The sequence below is a fragment of the Schistocerca nitens genome, chromosome 6 (genome assembly GCF_023898315.1).
Source record: "Schistocerca nitens isolate TAMUIC-IGC-003100 chromosome 6, iqSchNite1.1, whole genome shotgun sequence".
Lineage (NCBI taxonomy): Eukaryota > Metazoa > Arthropoda > Insecta > Orthoptera > Acrididae > Schistocerca > Schistocerca nitens.
The window spans coordinates 145,914,161-145,935,749 of record NC_064619.1 but is presented as its reverse complement, the minus strand read 5'-3'; the positions used below and the strand labels follow the sequence as shown (position 1 = coordinate 145,935,749).

Sequence of the window (21,589 nt, the reverse complement as noted above, 5' to 3'; positions counted from 1 at the left end):
TCCAGCGACAAAGCGTACATCAAGATAGTTGACACAATTATAATTTTTCGCTTAAAGAAAAAAATAGGTCTTACATCACCATTAAAATATACGACATATTCACTTTAGGGTTACCACATACCATTTTGCCGGCCGGAGTGGCCGAGCGGTTCTAGGCGCTACAGTCTCGAACCGAGCGACCGCTACGGTCGCAGGTTCGAATCCTGCCTCCGGCATGGATGTGTGTGATGTCCCTAGGTTAGTTAGCTTTAAGTAGTTCTAGGCTCTAGGGGACTTATGACCTCAGAATTAAGTCCCATAATGCTCAGAGCCATTTTTGAACATACCATTTTCATCACAGTACGCTGATCGTCTGTGCACCAGACGAGAGCGTTGTGTTTGTTTACTCTATACCGGCATATATCTATCGCAGCGCAGCATTCCTCCTATATTCAGGGCTAAGAGTCTCAACAATTGGGCGTTTGTACTGTGATAAGCGGAGAACTCTCCGGAGTAAATTACGTTGAGATTCGGAAGGCTACAGCATGTCCCATTTCAAATTGGTATCGCTTCTTCAAAATGTCTTCCGCTTTCTTCTACACACGCATATACACATCGAATCATGGACTGTTGCACCATTTAAGATATCTCCGAGCAGTGTCGAATGGTTTCGCAAACGTCTATGACAGGTTTCCAAAGTGTCTGTACTTTAGCAATACATCTTGTACAGTGCGCTAGAGTCCAAACAGTATAGACCAGATTGTTCCTTCCAATCACTGGGGCACACCCTAATAATTCTAGAGAAAAATATTCTCAAGAAAGGTAGAGCAGCATCTTTAACATGTGCTGGGAGAATATACAGTACTACTAGGCAGTCTGCTACAACTTAAACCCACTCATTAATCGTAAACTGGTGCTGATGTGGTGTTCGAATTGGACGATAATGGCTTTAAACTCCCCGTAAATATTGTGGAACTGCATGAGTGTCCAGGAACAATCAAAACTATTTAATTACTTGTTATGAGTTCCTGAACTGAGAAGTTTGTAGAATTCTATTTCATTAATAACTCAAAAGGATAGGCTTTTCAAACAGAGGTAGGGTACTTTTTTTCAAGGTTTGATCGGTTTTTTTTTTTTTGTAACATTTAGCTACGCCTTCCAGATACTTCTCTTCATAGTGGCCGCTCCGACTTAGAAATATACCATAGCGTTGTACCAACTTTCCAATACCCTCGTTATAGCAGGCAGCCGCCTGTGCTTTCCACCAATTCTCTACACTGTTTTGCAGCTCGTTGTCTGTGCCAGAACATTGTCCTCATAGCCAGCGGTTCAGGTGAGAAAAGAGATGAAAACACAGGGAGCCTATGGTGGATGATGAAACACTTTCCAGTGAAAACGCTGCCGGAGTGCCATTGTTTCAGCTACAGCGTGCAGCCGAGGCTCGCCATGAAGAAGGACGATGCCTGATGACAATATTCCTCTTCGATTGTTCTGGATTGGCCTTCGTAGACGATTTTGTCGAATTTCTGAACCACTCGCTGATCAAGATATCTGCTGATATTCGATTCCTTCCCTGCCCGTCTGCATCATGAATGCCTGTACGTCCTGATTCAAAGTTCCTGCGCATTGCTGCACTTAACTGTCACGAACAACAGTTACGTGATGAGGAGTGCATGAAATCTGGCTAAATCCCTCAGCATGCCGAAAACGAATGACACATTTGACGGAAGACACTGCTGTTCTAGGCACCTCGACGGACTCACTGTGCGCTCAGAACTGAAAAGAGTGACGGGACGCTATCGACGTGCATACTAGAGGCACTGTGCAATCCATCTGCGCAAAGCTCCATCGAATTTTTACTATGCTTTTAATTTCTCGAACGGTCGGACCTTTTTTTTAAAAAAAAGCATTTACAGGGCTATTACAAATGATTGAAGCGATTTCATAAATTCACTGTAGCTCCATTCATTGACATATGGTCACGACACACTACAGATACGTAGAAAAACTCATAAAGTTTTGTTCGGCTGAAGCCGCACTTCAGGTTTCTGCCGCCAGAGCGCTCGAGAGCGCAGTGAGATAAAACGGCGACTGGAGCCGAGAAAGCGTATGTCGTGCTTGAAATGCACTCACATCAGTCAGTCATAACAGTGCAACGACACTTCAGGACGAAGTTCAACAAAGATCCACCAACTGCTAACTCCATTCGGCGATGGTATGCGCAGTTTAAAGCTTCTGGATGCCTCTGTAAGGTGAAATCAACGGGTCGGCCTGCAGTGAGCGAAGAAACGGTTGAACACGTGCGGGGAAGTTTCACGCGTAGCCCGCGGAAGTCGACGAATAAAGCAAGCAGGGAGCTAAATGTACCACAGCCGACGGTTTGGAAAATCTTACGGAAAAGGCTAAAGCAGAAGCCTTACCGTTTACAATTGCTACAAGCCCTGACACCCGATGACTAAGTCAAACGCTTTGAATTTTCGGCGCGGTTGCAACAGCTCATGGAAGAGGATGCGTTCAGTGCGAAACTTGTTTTCAGCGATGAAGCAACATTTTTTCTTAATGGTGAAGTGAACAGACACAATGTGCGAATCTGGGCGGTAGAGAATCCTCACGCATTCGTGCAGCAAATTCGCAATTCACCAAAAGTTAACGTGTTTTGTGCAATCTCACGGTTTAAAGTTTACGGCCCCTTTTTCCTCTGCGAAAAAAACGTTACAGGACACGTGTATCTGGACATGCTGGAAAATTGGCTCATGCCACAACTGGAAACCGACAGCGCCGACTTCATCTTTCAACACGATGGTGCTCTACCGCACTCACGGTTTAAAGTTTACGGCCCCTTTTTCTTCTGCGAGAAAAACGTTACAGGACACGTGTATCTGGACATGCTGGAAAATTGGCTCATGCCACAACTGGAGACCGACAGCGCCGACTTCATCTTTCAACAGGATGGTGCTCCACCGTACTTCCATCATGATTTTCGGCATTTCTTAAACAGTAGATTGGAAAACCGATGGCTCGGTCGTGGTGGAGATCATGATCAGCAATTCATGTCATGGCCTCCACGCTCTCCCGACTTAACCCCATGCGATTTCTTTCTGTGGGGTTATGTGAAAGATTCAGTGTTTAAACCTCCTCTACCAAGAAACGTGCCAGAACTGCGAGCTCGCATCAACGATGCTTTCGAACTCATTGATGGGGACATGCTGCGCCGAATGTGGGAGGAACTTGATTATCGGCTTGATGTCTGCCGAATCACTAAACGGGCACATATCGAACATTTGTGAATGCCTAAAAAAACTTTTTGAGTTTTTGTATGTGTGTGCAAAGCATTGTGAAAATATCTCAAATAATAAAGTTATTGTAGAGCTGTGAAATCGCTTCAATCATTTGTAGTAACCCTGTATTTGTTTTTGTGTGAGCAACCGAAGTTTAGTAAAAGTAGCTCTCACATAGCCCTTAGACAACGTTAGTCTGTTTCGTTGTCATCTTTCTTTTGAAAGCCATAAGGCAGGGGCACGTTAACAACTAATTTCTGACAATGGATCAGACGCGAGGCTTGCCGTTTTCTAAATATTCGCGTCGGCAAGCAAGAACTGGTTTATATTGCAATTGTCGGGAGAGTAGAGAGGCTCTCAGATCAGGCCAGATGTCACGAGAATCTGTCTTCAGTACCGTAGAGTGGGAGACAAGTCCAGTTCAAAGGCGAGAGTAGACAGGCGGAAGATTCGCAGGTTGCCGTTAGGAAGGAATCAGGCGCGTTGTCGCTGGGAATATTAATACTAGCAGTGTAAGGAAATACTCCCCTCTACATGATCTTATCTGCTACTATGACTGTAAATAATGGCTAACCAATTTTAACGAAATTTCGAGCATTGAAGACAGACTTTCTGTCAGAGCAGTGGCAAAGTAGTGCCAATGACTGGAAAAGTCGTCATCCTTGTTGCCCAGAATGTGTCACCAGCATTTCTAGATTCCCCATCTGCCTGATGCCTGTCATTACAAAGCCAAGAACACGTTCTATCACATTCACAGTGGCGTCATGGACAACGATTCCAGGACAGCTGCTGTAAAATCCATGTGCAGACTATCTTTGCATTCCTGCAGCAAATGTGTCTCCCACATTCAAGATGTTAAGCCACTTGTCACCTACCGACAACGTCCCTAGGCGGCTGTCATTTAGTTGCTGGAGCCTCCGTTTCGTCAAGAGTCATGGCCTAATGAGGCCATTTCCCATGCGTTGCTGAGTTGGAATCCACTGTCCTGCTTTCCTGGAGCGTTCACATCGCGCGTTTCTACACACTTTCGTAACACAGTCCGAGTAAATTGTAGGCCGGGTGAGTAATTTGGTACTTTTGCATTCATTCTAGATCTCTGGGAACTATACTTGTGATGAAATGACAGCTGGGTTGCAAGAGCAACTTACACGGTTCGTCGACGTTGCCGATTGCTAAGACGATGTAGGAGACAGATCACATCTGCGAAGGCCACATCATCTTTGACCGGATGATTCACTCTTGGTTGGAGGGCTAAAGTTTCACTTGGTCTTATGCATTTCTAATATCCTGCTGATTTCTAACGATATATGGCAACTGCTGGGATATGCAGTTTCTTCGACGAGCCTATGTTGCAGAATAGCTGCGAACCTGCAGAGAAGCAATGTCGCCACAATGGTATTTCTTTAGAAAACTGACGAGGAAGATCAATTTTTAATGTGTAGTCAACGTGGAGGTCATTGGAGCAAAAGTTCGTAGGAGAAGTAAAACTCTCGCGTGACTTCGAAAGTAACTATCTCTCTATTCGCCTTAAGGGTCCAGACTACACAATAAACGACTTCTACATTGAAAAAAACTAATGAATCACTGTAAATCTTCCGTGCATTATTTACTGATTCTTTGATTTAAGAAATTCATTCTTCATTAAGCCCCCCATCCGGTAAGTTAAACTTTCTCTGTCCAAAAGAGGTGTGTCCATGACTGAAGTCTTGCAATCTGAAAATCTTATTTGAAAACTTTCTTAGGCGGTAGGATACTGCACGCGGAGTTATAGCACTTTCTTTTTAGTTTGATAAAATAATCAAATGGCGGGCGTTTGAAACTAAGATGGAGTGTTGTGTGTTTTTGGTCACGTTGTTTGCAATAATTAATGAGTAAATTAAAAGATATCCTATTACTTCCTGCAGACAAGTCTGAGGATTAATTCAATAAAATTTCAGACAGACATCTTTATTAGTGTGCCCGCAATCCATTCAGTTTGCTTGAAACACACTGACAGAATTGATTGCAGGCACACTCATAAAGACGTCTTTCTGAAATTTGGCTGAATTATTCCGCGGTTGTGTCCGCAAGGACTAACAGGATATTTTTAACTTATTCATTAGTTATTTCTAATTTAAAAACCGCTAAGTAGTATCGAAAGAAAGTTAATAATGAAGAGCCTGTGTTAAATGTGATATCGAACGAGGTCTGGAGAACGGACGGCCGAAATCGGAGATGCAAAGCACGCAGCACATCTGCAGCAATACAAATAATTTGTTTCGCAGTACAAGTGCCTGGCGTTCAATATCCCTGTATCGCGGACGTATTCCTCTCTGTTGCTAACATGTATCAGATCAGTGTTTGGTATTACAGTGAATGCACTGTAGTGAACTGAGAGATTGCAGCATGTCTATGCTTTGCTATAATTCCGTTGATTCAGTTTTATTGTTTAAGAGAATATCTAAATCACTAATTTCCGGTGTGTTTTCGTTAATCATTTTCCATCACACTGCCCTAAAGTGGGACACAGTATACATCGAGGTTGGAAGAAACAGCATAGTGATTTGATAACAAATCTGTATAAAACAACTTTGAACAATAGTATCTCGGTAATCTTAATGAAACAGCTATAATTAATGTATCATAATTATTGTGTTGTCGACCTAAGTACAGTGTGAATGTATGTACGCACAAATACGCCCACATGAAAAGGAGAGAGAGTGAACGCATCGTTGTATTCCATTTTCAACTTTCATGCAATCGGCAATGTTTTGTTGTCTCTTTGATGGTGATTACTATTATGCAGCCTATTACCTTTTGTCATTCTATGAGCACCAGCAGTTTTTTTCTGTTGATTCTGCTTTTCGAAATTTTGTGGTGAAGTTTTGGTTGTTCATTTGGCTACCTCACTATTGCGAGTGCAACGTCAGACGCGGTGTTAATGGAGTCCAGTTATTACTAGTTCGACCGGCTTTTATTACAGGGAATACGTTATCTAACGGGAGGGTCTGTCTAAATACGTGTGTCTGTACAGCTTTACTAAAATAAAAGACACGTTGTACAGAACATCCCAAGGTGTCTGTCTAACAATAAAAGACACCTTTGCAATGAAATGTGCAGCCATGTTAAGCTACTGAATAGATGATGCTGATCAGTTGTGTACCTCAGTATTAGTGCTCTGTACTGGCTAAAGTTTGCGTGTGTGTAAGTTTAGAGCGCCCACAGTCTATTAGCAGCACTTGTTATGCACGTAAGTGTACAGATTATTTGACGCTGATACATATTTGAAGGTTTGTTAGGGCACTCAGTCATACTATTTTTAATGTATTCTTTGGTTTTATGTATTTTATGAAGTGCCAAAGAAACGGGTACAGGCATGCGTATTCAAATACGGAGATATGAGTACGTAAACAGCCAAATACGGCGCTGCGGTCGGCAACGCCTATATAAGACAAGAGTCGGGCACACATGTTAAATCGGTTACTGCTGCTACAATGGCAGGTTACTGAGATTTAAGTGATTTTTAACCAGTTTTAATAGTCGGCGCACGAACGATGGGACACAGCGTCGCCGAGGTAGCGATGAAGTGGGGATTTTCCCGTACGGCCATTTCACGAGTGTATCGTGAATATCAGAAATCCGGTAAGACATCAAATCTCCGACATCGATGCTGCCGGAGAAAGATCCTGCAAGAACGGGACCAACGACCACTGATGAGAATCGTTCAGCGTGACAGAAGTGCAACCCTTCCGCAAAATTTTGCAGATTTCAGTGCGAGGTCATCAACAAGTGTCAGTGTGCTAACCAATCAACATCATCGATATGGGCTTTCAAAGCCAAATGCCCACTCGTGTATTCTTGATGGCTGCACGACACAAAGCTTTACGTCCCACCTGGCCCGTCAACACCGACATTGGACTGTTTATGACTGAAAACATGTTGCCTGGTCGGACGAGCCCATCGAGCGGATGGATGTGTACGGGTATGGAGACAACCTCACGAAACCATGGATCCTGCATGTTAGCAGGGGATTGTTCAAGCTGATGGAGGCTCTGTAATGGTGTGGATTGTGTGCAGTTGGAGTGATACGACTCTGACTGGTGACACATACGTAAGTGTTCTGTTTCATCGCCTGCATCTATTCATGTCCATTGTGCATTCCGACAGACTTGGACAATTCCAGCAGGACAATGCAACACCCCACACGTCCATAATTGCTACAGAGTGGCTCCAGGAACACTCTTCTGAGTTTAAACACTTCCACGGGCCACCAAACTTCCCAGACATGAACATTATTGAGAATATTTGGGTTGCCTTGCAACGTGCTGTTCAGAAGAGATCTCCATCCCCTCGTACTCTTATGGATTTATGGACAGCTCTGCAGTATTCATGGTGTCAGTTGCCTCCAGCACTACTTGAGACAGTAGTCGAGTCCATGCCATGTCGTGTTGCGGCACTTCTTCGTGCTCGCGGGGGCCCTACAGGATACTAGGCTGGTGGTCCAGTTTCTTTGGCACTTTATGGTAGAGTTTCTGTGTATTTGCCCTTCAAGCTATTGAATTCATTACTGTCAGATTAGTGTTTTTTCTGTTTTCTAAGTGATCTGATGACGGCTACAAGCCAAAACCGGTCATTGTGGATCATACTGTTATGTGTTATCAAGTCAGACATTTATTAATAAAGTATCAGTCGAGATTTCAGTGTCTTAACGGTTGTGGCATGCCACTTGACTCGGTAACGAAATCAATATTTGCGCCTGACACCCTCCGTGTGGCTAGACAGAATTATTGCTTTTTGCGAAAAGTGCTTCAAGTACCACTTCTGACCAATGACTTGAAAACGAGAGAAACTGGTGCTTCAGCAGCTACAGAGGAAAGGAAACCGAGTAGCGGCTACAAACACACAGGAAGTTACCTCGAGGTCAGTTTGATATTCTTCATCGCCGGTATGCGTATCCTTCTGTCTCCTTTAGTCGTATGTTGTCTGCGTTCAAGTTCGACGACTGTCATTGCTAAACTGCACGTCAAGATACCGATGTGCTATGCTGTCTAACATGTTAATAACACCGGCAAGGTGGACAATTGCGACCTTTTCCACCACAGTGCGAGGCCCTCTTCCTGCCCAGCCTGGCTGAACGTCTCCGAAGCAGTGAAGCAGCTTTTGCTTTCTTTAAGTCAAGATCTCCCTGAGCTGCGCAATGAATATTTTTAATTTTACAACTGTATTTAGTGGAACGTGGAGTAATGAATGCCTAATATATTTTCTACCCAGGACAAGCGGCTTGTGGTAAACTGCCCTATTGTTTAATTTCCTTTTTCCATTAAAAATGCAAATTAATAATGCATTTGCTTGTTTTAATCTATTTGGTTTCCAATTAGCTATTTTCGATCCAGATAAGCTGTGCCCCAACCCTATGCATATGACTACTGCAAGTAAAACTTCAGCGGTCTCGCAATCAGAAATCATTAAAATGGGTAATACACATAGTATTGAAGGGTGCGTACATAATTTGTATGTCCAAGATGGTGCTCAGGAATCGTACTTCCACAAAATATGTCGCCCAGCGTGCGGTGTCGCAAAAACAACAATGGCCACATATGTATAGGTTTCATTTGACTCATCCTCATACCAGGCGTTACTCCTGGCTCTGTATTCTATTACAGAAAGGAGGATTCAGACTGAGGGAATGCAAAATCCGAGGGACGTTCGATAAGTACCCAAACAGATTTTTTATCGACCAATTTCAGTGGAAAAAATGCGTAATTTTTTGTGAGACATCGATAAATATTCCTCTCTCAGCCCCTGTAGTTTCAAGCAATACCGATATGCAGCCTTCAAAATGGCATCTGTAAGGGAGGTGCGTTCCAAGCAGAGAGCTGACATTGTGTTTCTGTTGGTGGAAAACGAGAGCATCTCAGATATTCCTAGGCACTTGCAGGATGTCTATGGAGACCTGACAGTGAACAAAAGCGTGGTGAGTCGTTGGGCGAGGGGTCCGTTATCGTCGCAACCAACTCGCCCAAGTCCGTCAGATCTCCCGCGTGCAGGGCGGCCGCATACACGGCTGTGATTCCTGCAGAGTTGGAACGTGCGGACACTCAATCGAGGTCATCGACTGATCCCAGTGTGAGCGTGGGATTGATCTGCTACTAATCTGAGATGTACCCTTTACCCTGTGGCTCCTCCAAGATGCAATTTCCACCCCAACACTACTACAGAAGTCAGACAGACGCTCCTAACGTTCTAAATAGAAATGCCTGAAAAACTTTAAGCAATAAATATCTTCTCGAGTCGTCCGCTGTAAGGAAATGACACAAAAATTCACAAAATTTCTTACGTAACTAGTGGAATACTTGGGTACTGGAGTAGTACTAGTTAGTGTAAGAAAAACGTGACACTAACGAAAATTATTATTTATTTTGCAAAAATTCTGAGAAATCACAATGGCACTTTTAGTTATGAATTCAACACGTTATCTCATGGTTCTTTTCGGAATGTGAAGTTACCTCTCAAGGATAGGATACGCTAATGAAATTTCTATACAAAGTTTAAGATCGTTATTGACTTGGCAGAATGGCTGAGAGCCGCGCCTACTCAACTTGAATAATTATCCGTTAGAATGTTGCTAGGTACGGTCGAGGCTGTCGCGTGTGAAATTCAGTGAAGGGTACTGTCATGGAGAAAATATGGGGATCGCAATAGCTGTAGCGCACAATACCATAAGCTGCGATGACTGCTGTCTGCGCCGCTCGCTGCTGACAAATAAGATAACTCTCGTTCTATCTGGATTGACCTTTGCCAATCAAACTCTCCCTACCCTATTCGCCCCTAGTCTAACTATTGGCGTGGTACACCGGTCAGATAACAAGTCCACCGCGATGCCACTCAAAATTCGCTCGCAGGTGTTTAACTATACCTCTGTCCGTTCACACGCCACAATAAGCATGGCGGCCAACACAGTGAACAACGCTTAATCGCAAGGAGTCAATATAGAGTTGCACTTCGAAACGCTTTCGACAGAGGTGCTCTCCCGGTGAAGTACTGAGGAGAGACTTGTTCCTCGCTCTTTGAATACATGTACGAGCGCACACGCTCTCGTTACGTGTTCTCGCTCTAAGAGCAACAATGAAACGCCCCTCTCCACGCCAGACGTGAACGGGTATATCTTTTGGTCTCTTCCATTACTCCTTCAGCTCAAGGCATCAGGAGTATCGTCTGCCAATCACCATTGCTCTTCTAAAACGGGAGAATGACATTTCGTTTAAGGTGACCAATCCGAAATCTGTAGCATCGGGGGTTTGGCGTTTGCTGTCTCCCTGTGAAAACCTCTGAAACTGTGTGCTATGTGTAAAGAATGCGTAGGCTGGTCGCTCCCACACAATGTAGTGGAATTTGCTTTTAAGGCGAACATGGGGTCGTTCCCCCTTTTCACTCGGGCCAACGCTGTCTGCTGAGTCGTCCTCTGAAGGGACCGGCCCCCTGGCGTGCAGTTTGCGTCTCCCGAACTAAAAGCAAGCCCCTGCGACCGTCGTGTCTTGAATGTGTGTCTGTACGCCAGCCTCAAGTATTTCAACCACGGTACGCTTACTTGTTATTTGCATATCCTTTACATGAATTCATACAACATTGACTTTATCTTATCGAGTTTCGGTTCGAGTGAAACGTCTTGATGTGCGGAATATGATTGTGAGGGCGGAATACGTAAGCAATGAAGGTCAGGAGGCCACGACGTCTTACACCAATCAAACAGTGCAAACGAACTTGTCCTTCTCCAGGACAACGCAAAGCCTTACTGACAGGAGGTCACAAAACTTCATTGGACTATTCTTCACATCCTACATATAGCCCGAATTTCGCATCTTCCGGCTTCTATTTGTTTGGACCGATGAAGGATGCACTCCGCGGGAGATGTTACACGGATGACGGGGAGGTTACTGATGCAGGAAGACATCGGCTTCGGCGTCGACAAGTAGAGTGGTACAAAGTGGGCATACAAACCCTCCCAGTAAGTTGGCGCAAGGCCGTCGCTTTGAACGGAGAATATGTTGAAAAGTAGGGTTTTATAGGCAACAGTGTGGGGAATAATATGGTGTATTGGAACAGCGAATGAGTCTTGCATTACTGCTTTTACGCCCCTGGTCGGGATGTGGCCACAGTGAGGCCGCAGCACGAGGTACGCACCTTGAGCTTGACGGCCTGCGCGGCGAGCTTGCGGCGGCGGCCCGCGGACACGATGAGAGCGGCGGGCTGGAGCGCGGGGGCGGGCAGCGACGGCACCCCCAGGCCGCCGTACTGGCCGCGCGTCACCTTGACGACGGCGGGCAGCCGCAGCGGCCGCGGCCCGGAGACCAGCTCGCGCAGGTACTGCGCCTCGTCCGACCAGCGCGCCGCCGCGCACACGATCTGCCCGTCCGTCGCCGCCATCCTAGCGACCGCCGGTCCGCCGCATCTGCAACACCCGGGAGGGCGCACACTCACAGTCCGTCCGCCAAAAGATCAGGAATACGCGCCTATGTAGGTGACATAAGCTGTATACAGCTTCTCCTAACACTTAGAACACTACGTGCGCGCGTCCTCTATATGCGATTTCAGTACGTGAGGACCATTTTCTTTATAACTACACTAACGGGGAAAAAAGTGCAACATCAACAAGAAGTGCAGCGACATAAACGGAATTTGGTAGACACGTTACTACAGCTGAAAGATGTGTAAGTAGGCTGTTTATGTTTTCTTATTGGCAACGTTATGTAGCGCTCTGTATGAAAATCACTGGCTGTGCTGTGTGCAGTCTGTGGCTGCTTTGCATTGTTGTAATACTCGCCATTGTAGCGTTGGGCAGTTAGCTGTTAACAGCGCTTAGCGTTGCGCAGTTGGAGGTGAGCCGCCAGCAGTGGTGGATGGTGGATGTGGGGAGAGAGATGGCGGAGTTTTGAAATTTGTAATACTGGATATCATGAACTGCTATGTATATTATGATTTTTCAACACTATTAAGGTAAATACATTGTTTTTCCTTTATCAAAATCTTTCATTTGCTAACTATGCCTATCAGTAGTTAGTGCCTTCAGTAGTTTGAATCTTTTATTTAGCTGGCAGTAGTGGCGCTCGCTGTATTGCAGTAGCTTGAGTAGCGAAGATTTTTGTGATGTAAGTGATTTGTGAAAGGTATAGTTTAATGTTAGTCAGGGCCATTCTTTTGTAGGGATTATTGAAAGTCAGATTGCGTTGCGCTAACAAAATACTGTGTGTCAGTTTAAGCACAGTCAGGTATAATTGTTCAAAGGGGACGTTTCAGATGATTTGGTTCAAATGTCTCTGAGCACTATGGGACTTAACATCTGAGGTCATCGGTCCACTAGACTTAGAACTACTTAAACATAACTAACCTAAGGACATCACACACACATCCATGCCCGAGGCAGGATTCAAACCTGCGACCGTAGCTGCAGCGCCGTTCCTGACTGAAGCGCCTAGAACCGCTCGGCCACAGCTGCTGGCTACAAAAAAGAACACCTTCATTGTCTATGGACGTGTTACGCGTCACAAAGGATAGTAGGAAAGTACCGTCTCCAGTCAGTAAGGAAATCAGTTTATAAAACTTCACAAAATCAGACAAACGCACTTCTGGAACAGAGCGCACTGATGTTTACATTACATCAAATATTACAGAAAATTTTTCTGTTAATAAGAAAGTTACACAATCTTTCAGACAACACGAAGATGAAAAAAAAAAAAGAAAAAAAGAAATACATGGTAATGCAAGATGCGAACTCGCCAAACAGGATTTTATAATCCAACACTTCTGCCAACTATGCTGCGACGAACTTCTAAAACACGTGACCTTGTATTTTATGTTGCGATATTCGGAATACTTTAATCGTCGGTATGTTATTCATTGACATTTAATCATAACAAATCCTACCAAGAACTAAGCGTTTCTGATGAACCTTCAATATGCCGTTCCCTCAAAAGAGCATACTTATAACGTGGGAGTTATAGCACACGAAAATGTTTTGACCACCATTATGGAGTTTCCCATAACTTTATTACAACGAATTGTATTTTCTAAGAGTGAAACGTTGTTTAATATATCTGTTGGCAAATTTCTAGACAAAACTATCAAGTTCCGTTTATTTCTGCAGGTAGTTTTCAGTTTCAGCTTTACAGAATGCTTTAGAATAGCAACACTAATCAGTACCTTCGGGTATGTCCTTTCTCGCAATACTGTTCCTTAAAATTTAAAATTATAGTTTTCTGACTAAATTTTTATGGGGAAAGTGTTTCTCAATGTTAATGAGAATACAGTATTTGAAATTCTGAATGTAGCAGGCGTATGGTTATCTACAAACTGTACAGAAACCAAACTGCGGTCATAACAACTGAAGGACATGAAAGGCAAACAGTAGTTAAGAAGGAAGTGTGGCAGGGTTGCAGCCTATCTCCGATGTTATTCAGACTGCACAGTAAGCTCGCAGAAAATGAAACCAATCAGGCGTTTGGGAGGAGAACTAAAGCTTTGCCGGTAACGGCAAAGGGCTTCGAAGACGATGTGCACGGAACGGATAGTATATGGAAAAGCAGTTGTAAGATGAACAAAAGAAAAATAAAACTATAGTAAAGGAGTGTAGTAACATAAAGTGATAGAGAATTCTACTATTAGAATAACAAGAAGATGGCCAAAGTAGATAGGATATGAAATGTAGACTGGCAAGACAAAAAATGAAATTTGTTAATATCGAATGTAAATTTAAATGTTAGAAAGTCTTTTCTGATGGTATTTTCCTCGATTATAGCCTTGTGAGGAAGTGAAGCATGGATGATAAAGAGTTTAGGCAAGAGGAGAATAGAAGCTTTTGTAATGGGGTGACAGGAGAACGAGATGGGTCGATCGTGCAAGTAATGAAGAGATACTGAATCAAACTTAACAGAAAAGTGGTTTATGGCGCAACTTAACTAATAGAAGGGGTGGATAGATAGAACAAATCTTTAGGCATCAAACTCCGTTCGAAGAGGAACTGGAGGGCCCAACGGTACCGACCGACCGCCTTGTCATCCTCAACCGAAAGCCATCACTGATGCGGATATGGAGGGCCATATGATCAGCGCTCCACTCTACCGGCGTTGTCAGTTTTCGTGACCTGAAGCTGGTACTTCGCGATTAAGTACCTCTTTAACTGGTCTCACAAGCGCTGAGAGCACTCGGCTTCCCAACAGCGCTCGGTAGACCCGAGTGGTCACCCATCCAAGTGCTAGCCAAGTTCCAAAGCGCTTGACTTCGGTAATCTGGCAGGAACCGGTGTTTTCACTGCGTTGATGCCGTTGGCATGTGGCATGGTAATGAAGGGAACTGTCGGAGGTAAACATCATAGTGGCCGGCCGCGGTGGTCTAGCGGTTCTGGCGCTGCAGTCCGGAACCGCGGGACTGCTACGGTCGCAGGTTCGAATCCTGCCTCGGGCATGGGTGTGTGTGCTGTCCTTAGGTTAGTTAGGTTTAAGTAGTTCTAAGTTCTAGGGGACTTATGACCTAAGATGTTGAGTCCCATAGTGCTCAGAGCCATTTGAACCATTTGAAAACATCATAGTGGGAGATCAGGGCTTGTCCGTACCATGTCAGTTAACATGGATGAAGACAGCAGTAGGTATACATGGAGGGAGAAGTTGTAGACTAGAGTGCAGAGCTGCATCAAACCAGTCTTCGTACTGAAGACCTCAACAACAAAAGTAGCATGTATAGTTGCAGTACACAGCGCTTTTGACACAATGCTGGGAGAGACAGACCTGGCGGTCAAACTCCTGCAGCAGCGCAACAAGTAGAGGCAGTCGGGTGCGGACGTAAGGAAACGTTCGTGCTGGCGAGCAGAGCGCGTAACCCGTGCCCTGTGCCGGTGGTCAGCAACAAGCCCCAGCTCTGCCGAACCGGATCCAGGATTAGGATCGCCGACACACAGAACGGGATCCGCGCACCTCGTAAAGCAAACCGGCCGCGCTATCTCGCTCTTGACGCGAAGGAAACGGCCCGCGGAAGCCGTAATACGTGTGTGTCGGGTACGCCGGGGCGTTCAGCTTACCTGTAAACAAAACGACCGGCCGCCGCCACCAGCGTGGGCTGTCGCAGACCGCAGCGCGACCTTGGCCGGCAGACGCAAAAAGAACGTCCACAGTCGCCGGCGGGACGAGGTGTGAGAATGCGCAAAACAGGGGCCGCGCGTGTTTCGTAACTAGCTGCGACTTTCAGCTGCGCGGCGGAACTAAGTGCTAGGAGTTTTCCGAACAGGGCAGTCTGTTCGTCGCGCCTCAGGCACTGTTTCTACTTCGGAATAGATGTGAGCGGCAGTTGTCACACTCACAAGGCAACACGACCACGAAATGGTTAGACAGGCAACTCGTTAGTAGCTTCTGAATACATCATTAAACTAATATACACGAAAGCAATAGCTTTATCAAACGTAAATTTTATTTTTAGCTTTGAGTGAACATTCCATTTACTGATGATGTCGCACAAAAGCTCATTTCGAATGAAAAATCTTGAAATATCTCACAGCCCTACGCCATCGCTCGCATAAGGATGGTAACGTTACTTTTACAAGGGGTATGGACTGGACCTCATTGATTTTCTTTCATCCTTATAGGTTTTACAGACGAGCACCCCGAAATCAATTTCGTAAAGCAGCACGACCCAACTTTTAAAACAACTCGAAGAAACTAATTTTTAGAATTAGAAAAATCTCCATTCGCTGTTGAATAGTAGATTTCAAGTTCTAGTAATGTAGTGGCCGACAGCTGTGCGCCTGGAGCTAAAATCCTATAATCGAAAACTAGGTGGGTCGATTCTAGTTACTAGTAACACGTTTTTTACTTTTTCTTAAATTGTGTATTTGTTATCAAATGAAAATGTTGATTAAACATTAAAATTAAACTCTAAAATAAAAGTTGATACAGACAAATGAAGTGCCTCATTCTCAATTCAAAGAGTATACAAAATCATAATAATGGTCAATCTCTACAAAGAAATAATATTTTATTTTTTGTTTGAAATTTTGCATTTCTATTTATTTTGAACACTCACATTTTCATGAGATTAGATTCAAAATTTTTAATTAATGTTTCGATTTGTCAATAAAAATTGAATGTTATTAAAAGTTTAAAAAAGGTGTACCTTCGAGAATCGAACCAGAGGCCTCGTGATTATACGTTTTTATCGCTACTCATTTTTTCACATCAAAAAAACACATTTTGGTACATAATTTTGTTACCAAAAACAGGTTTCATATAACAATTTTTGTTCTTCTTAAATAAAATATTCATATCGCAATGAAAGTAAAAGAAATTTAAACGTGTAAATAAAAAATAAGCGCATTATCTTCTTCTGAAGACTTATGTGTGAAACATGGCAGTGTCTTATAAATGCAACACGATACCCTTCTTTTCAGCTACCGGCGACTGTATTAATGAGCTTGATATGTTCTGTACTTCAGTACGCAAAATAGCTTGGCGCGTAACGCAGTGATGCAGACCTGATCGTTGATCGCGACTTCCCGTCGTGACATTACGGAATGTCGTTCCACAGAAGCCACTAATGCGTACCTACAGGTGGTTTACTTTCAACTCAAGTGCTGAAATCCATTCGAGTGCGGCGGTCTATCTCATGGTAACGGTGCGCACGTTTAGAAACGTCAGAGGTGACTTTCCGATCGGTACAGCAACAGTTACAGTGGCGAGACACCTGCTCGACATATAGGGGTGATGAATCACTTTTGCTGATGTGTGTGCCTTGCTGCGTGTGTTCTATTATGTGTTTACGTCGTACTTTTATTCATTTGCTTGGTCGTGTGTACCCAAGTGCACTGCTTTCATTAATTCAAAATTAAACAACCACAGAACAAAGTTAAAGTTCACTGAACCGGAACTAGCTGGTCGCCGTGGGCGATCAGACGCTATGGTGGAAGAGTAATGCCAAAAAATCCATTAATCCTCTTAAAGTCCTTGCACAGCAACAAAGAGTCCGCATGGCAGTCCGTAGTCGAATACGGCAGACGGAAGCCAGGAGCCAGTAGCGCGTCTCGCGGGTGACTTCGGCAATCTTCGCTCGGCGAGAGACACTCCCGTGGAGATCCCAGTCGCTGCTCGTAAGGGCATTTCGACCTCCGGATGGCGAAACCACATGAGGCGTCACGGGCGCCGCCTATCCGAAGCCGCCGTATCCCGCATCCTGTTCGCCTCTATAATGTCGATAAGATCTGTGGCGGGATCGATATCGTCATCCGGGCGAGATACATGAGTAGTGAAACCAATTACTAGTTTCTTCATAGCAACAGGTCTCTGAGACGTGCACTTGACTAGCCGTGGCCGCATTATGAGAAATACGGATACATGATGTGACAGATTACCCGAATGTCTGTGGCGCTCTACGATGATCATCTCTGGACGCCTTATGAAAACACACATCGGCTGATCCAGCCGCCAGTTTCGCAGGGACTGTGGGAGGAGCCGAGACACGCCTGACAGACGTATTGCCGTGACGTAGCTAACAAAGCGATTCTCTGCGACGCGCACACAACGGGTGGACGAAACAGTGGAGACACCAAGAGCACAACAAAAAAAAAAATGGTTCAAATGGCTCTGATCACTAGATCAAATGGCTCTGATCACTATGGGACTTAACTTCTGAGGTCATCAGTCCCCTAGAACTTAGAACTACTTGTTGTTGTTGTTGTGGTCCTCAGTCCCGAGACTGGTTTGATGCAGCTCTCCATGCTACTCTATCCTGTGCAAGCTTCTTCATCTCCCAGTACCTACTGCAACCTACATCCTTCTGAATCTGCTTAGTGTATGCATCTCTTGGTCTCGCCCTACGATTTTTACCCTCCACGATGCCCTCCAATACTAAATTGGTGATCCCTTGATGCCTCAGAACATGTCCTACCAAACGATCCCTTCTTCTGGTCAAGTTGTGCCACAAACTCCTCCCCAATCCTATTCAGTACCTCCTCATTAGTTATGTGATCTACCCATCTAATCTTCAGCATTCTAATCTAAGGACATCACACACATCCATGCCCGAGGCAGGATTCGAACCTGCGACCGTAGCGGTCGCGCGGTTCCTGACTGTAGCGCCTAGAACCGCTCGGCCACAACGGCCGGCAGAGCACAACACATTCACACGCCTAGTAGGATGTAGGAAATCCATTGCAGTCGTGTCGAATTGGATAAATACAGGTCCTGTATCGTTTTATATCATTCATCTCACAAAATAACGGGAAGTACAGATAACGATTATAGAGGTGGATAGCGATCAGGCACCAGTCTCTCCAAAGTACACTACTGGCCATTAAAATTTCTACACCAAGAAAAAACGCATATGATAAACGGGTATTCATTGGACAAATAAATTATACTAGAATTGACATGTGATTACATTTTCACGCAATTTGGGTGCATAGATCCTGAGAAATCAGTACCCAGAACAACCACCTCTGGCCGTAATAACGGCCTTGATACGCCTGGGCATTGAGTCAAACACGGCTTGGATGGCGTGTACAGGTTCAGCTGCCCATGCAGCTTCAACACGATACCACAGTTCATCAAGAGTAGTGACTGGCGTATTGTGACGGGCCAGTTGCTCGGCCATCATTCACCAGACGTTTTCAATTGGTGTGAGATCTGGAGAATGTGCTGGCCAGGGCAGCAGTCGAACATTTACTGTATACAGAAAGACCCGTACAGGACCTGCAACATGCGGTCGTGCATTATCCTGCTCAAATGTAGGGTTTCGCAGGGATCGAATGAAGGGTAGAGCCACGGGTCATAACACACCTGAAATGTAACGTCCATTATTCAAAGTGCCGTCAATGCGAACAAGAGGTGACCGAGACGTGTAACCAATGGCACCCCATACCATCACGCCGGGTGATACGCCAGTATGGTGATGACGAATACACGCTTTTCAAACACGGATGCGACCATCATGATGCTGTAAACACAACCTGGATTCATCCGAAAAAAAAGGCGTTTTGCCATTCGTGCACCCAGGTTCGTCGTTGAGTACACCATCGTGGGCGCTCCTCTCTGTGACGCAGCGTCAAGGGTAACCGCAGCCATGGTCTCCGAGCTGATAGTCCATGCTGCTGCAAACGTCGTCGAACTGTTCGTGCAGATGGTTGTTGTCTTGCAAACGTCCCCATTTGTTGACTCAAGGATCGAGACGTGGCTGCACGATCCGTTACAGTCATGTGGATAAGATGCCTGTCATCTCGATTGCTAGTGAAACGAGGCCGTTGGGATCCAGCACGGCGTTCCGTATTACCCTCCTGAACCCACCGATTCCATATTCTGCTAACAGTCATTGGATCTCTACCGACGCGCGCAGCAGTGTCGCGATACGATAAACAGCAGTCGAGATAGGCTACAATCCGACCTTTATCAAAGTCGGAAACGTGATGGTACGCATTTCTCCTCCTTACACGAGGCATCACAACAACGTTTCACCAGGCAACGCCGGTCAACTGTTGTTTGTGTATGAGAAATCTGTTGGAAACTTTCTTCGTGTCAGCACGTTGTAGGTGTCGCCACCGGCGCCAACCTTGTGTGAATGCTCTGAAAAGCTAATCATTTGCATATCACAGCATCTTCTTCCTGTCGGTCAAATTTCACGTCTGTAGCACGTCATCTTCGTGGTGGAGCAATTTTAATGGCCAGTAGTGTAGATCACAAAGGCTCATTAATATTGAGATCTCGTGGCTGTGGTGACCAGGGCAGATACGACACTTCGTCCTCGAGCTCACAAAACCAGTCCTGGAGGATGCGAGCTATGTGAACAGGGGTCCTGTCCTCTTGCAACACATCATCACCGTAGAGGAACAAACACTATACCACGGTATGGATCTGAGCAGCAAAAATCCTTCAAGCTAATGCGACTTTGTGGTCTAACAATGCAACAGATTTAATACTACAATATCATGAAAAGTATAGTTGCTATTCACCATAAGGCGGAGATGGCAATCTAGCGCCAGCTGCCAGAGACTGTGGTCATGTGTGTGGGAGTTGCGTTTGTGTGAGTGTATGTGTGAGTGTATGTTATTTAATTTTGACAAAGGCCTTGTTGCCTGAAAGCTAATTATATGACAGTCTTTTGTTGCGCCTTTCTGCCACTCAGAATCTCTGCTATATGGTGGGTAGCAACTATCCTTTTCATTATATTGTTAGATTTCCATCGTTTGAGTCAACCAATTTAAAATCACGATATGTCTGCCCAGATCGTCACCCAACCGCCCCCTACGTCTACATCTAAATCTACGTCCATACTCCGCAAGCCACCTGACGGTTTGTGGCGGAGGGTACCCTGAGTACCTCTATCGGTTCTCCCTTCTATTCCAGTCTCGTATTGTTCGTGGAAAGAAGGATTGTCGGTATGCCTCTGTGTGGGCTCTAATCACTCTGATTTTATCCTCATGGTCTCTTCGCGAGATATACGTAGGAGGCAGCAATATACTGCTTGACTCCTCGGTGAAGGTATGGTCTCGAAACTTCAACAAAAGCCCGTACCGAGCTACTGAGCGTCTCTCCCGCAGAGTCTTCCACTGGAGTTTATCTATCATCTCCGTAACACTTTCGCGATTACTAAATGATCCTGTAACGAAGCGCGCTGCTCTCCGTTGGATCTTCTTTATCTCTTCTATCAACCCTATTTGGTACGGATCCCACACTGCTGAGCAGTATTCAAGCAGTGGATGAACAAGGGTACTGTAACCTACTTCCTTTGTTCTCGGATTGCATTTCCTTAGGATTCTTCCAATGAATCTCAGTCTGTCATATGCTTTACCGACGATCAATTTTATATGATCATTCCATACTAAATCACTCCTAATGCCGACTCTCAGATAATTTATGGAAATAACTGCTTCCAGTTGCTGACCTGCTATATTGTAGCTAAATGATAAGGGATCTTTCTTTCTATGTATTCGCAGCACATTACACTAGTCTACATTGAGATTCAATTGCCATTCCCTGCACCATATGTCAATTCGCTGCAGATCCTCCTGCATTTCAGTACAATTTTCCATTGTTACAACCTCTCGATATACCACAGCGTCATCCGCAAAAAGCCTCAGTGAACTTCCGATGTCATCCACAATGTCATTTATGTATATTGTGAATAGCAACGGTCCTACGACACTCCCATGCGCCACTTCGGAAGACTTCTCTCCATTGAGATTGACATGCTGCGTTCTGTTATCTAGGAACTTTTCAATCCAATCACACAATTGGTCTGATAGTCCATATGCTCTTACTTTGTTCATTAAACGACTGTGGGGACCTGTATCGAACGCCTTGCGGAAGTCAAGAAACACGGCATCT

The 21,589-nt window shown here is 44.8% G+C and overlaps 1 protein-coding gene across 1 annotated transcript in view; it reads right to left on the bottom strand.

Annotated features, from left to right (window-relative positions):
* LOC126262738 (uncharacterized) overlaps nucleotides 1-21,589 on the bottom strand; it is a 215,545-nt gene that overhangs the window by 36,286 nt on the left and 157,670 nt on the right. The window contains exon 2 of the mRNA XM_049959546.1: nucleotides 11,418-11,685. Within this exon, the coding sequence (XP_049815503.1) occupies nucleotides 11,418-11,685 (268 nt within the window). The remainder of the gene's footprint in view (nucleotides 1-11,417; nucleotides 11,686-21,589) is intronic.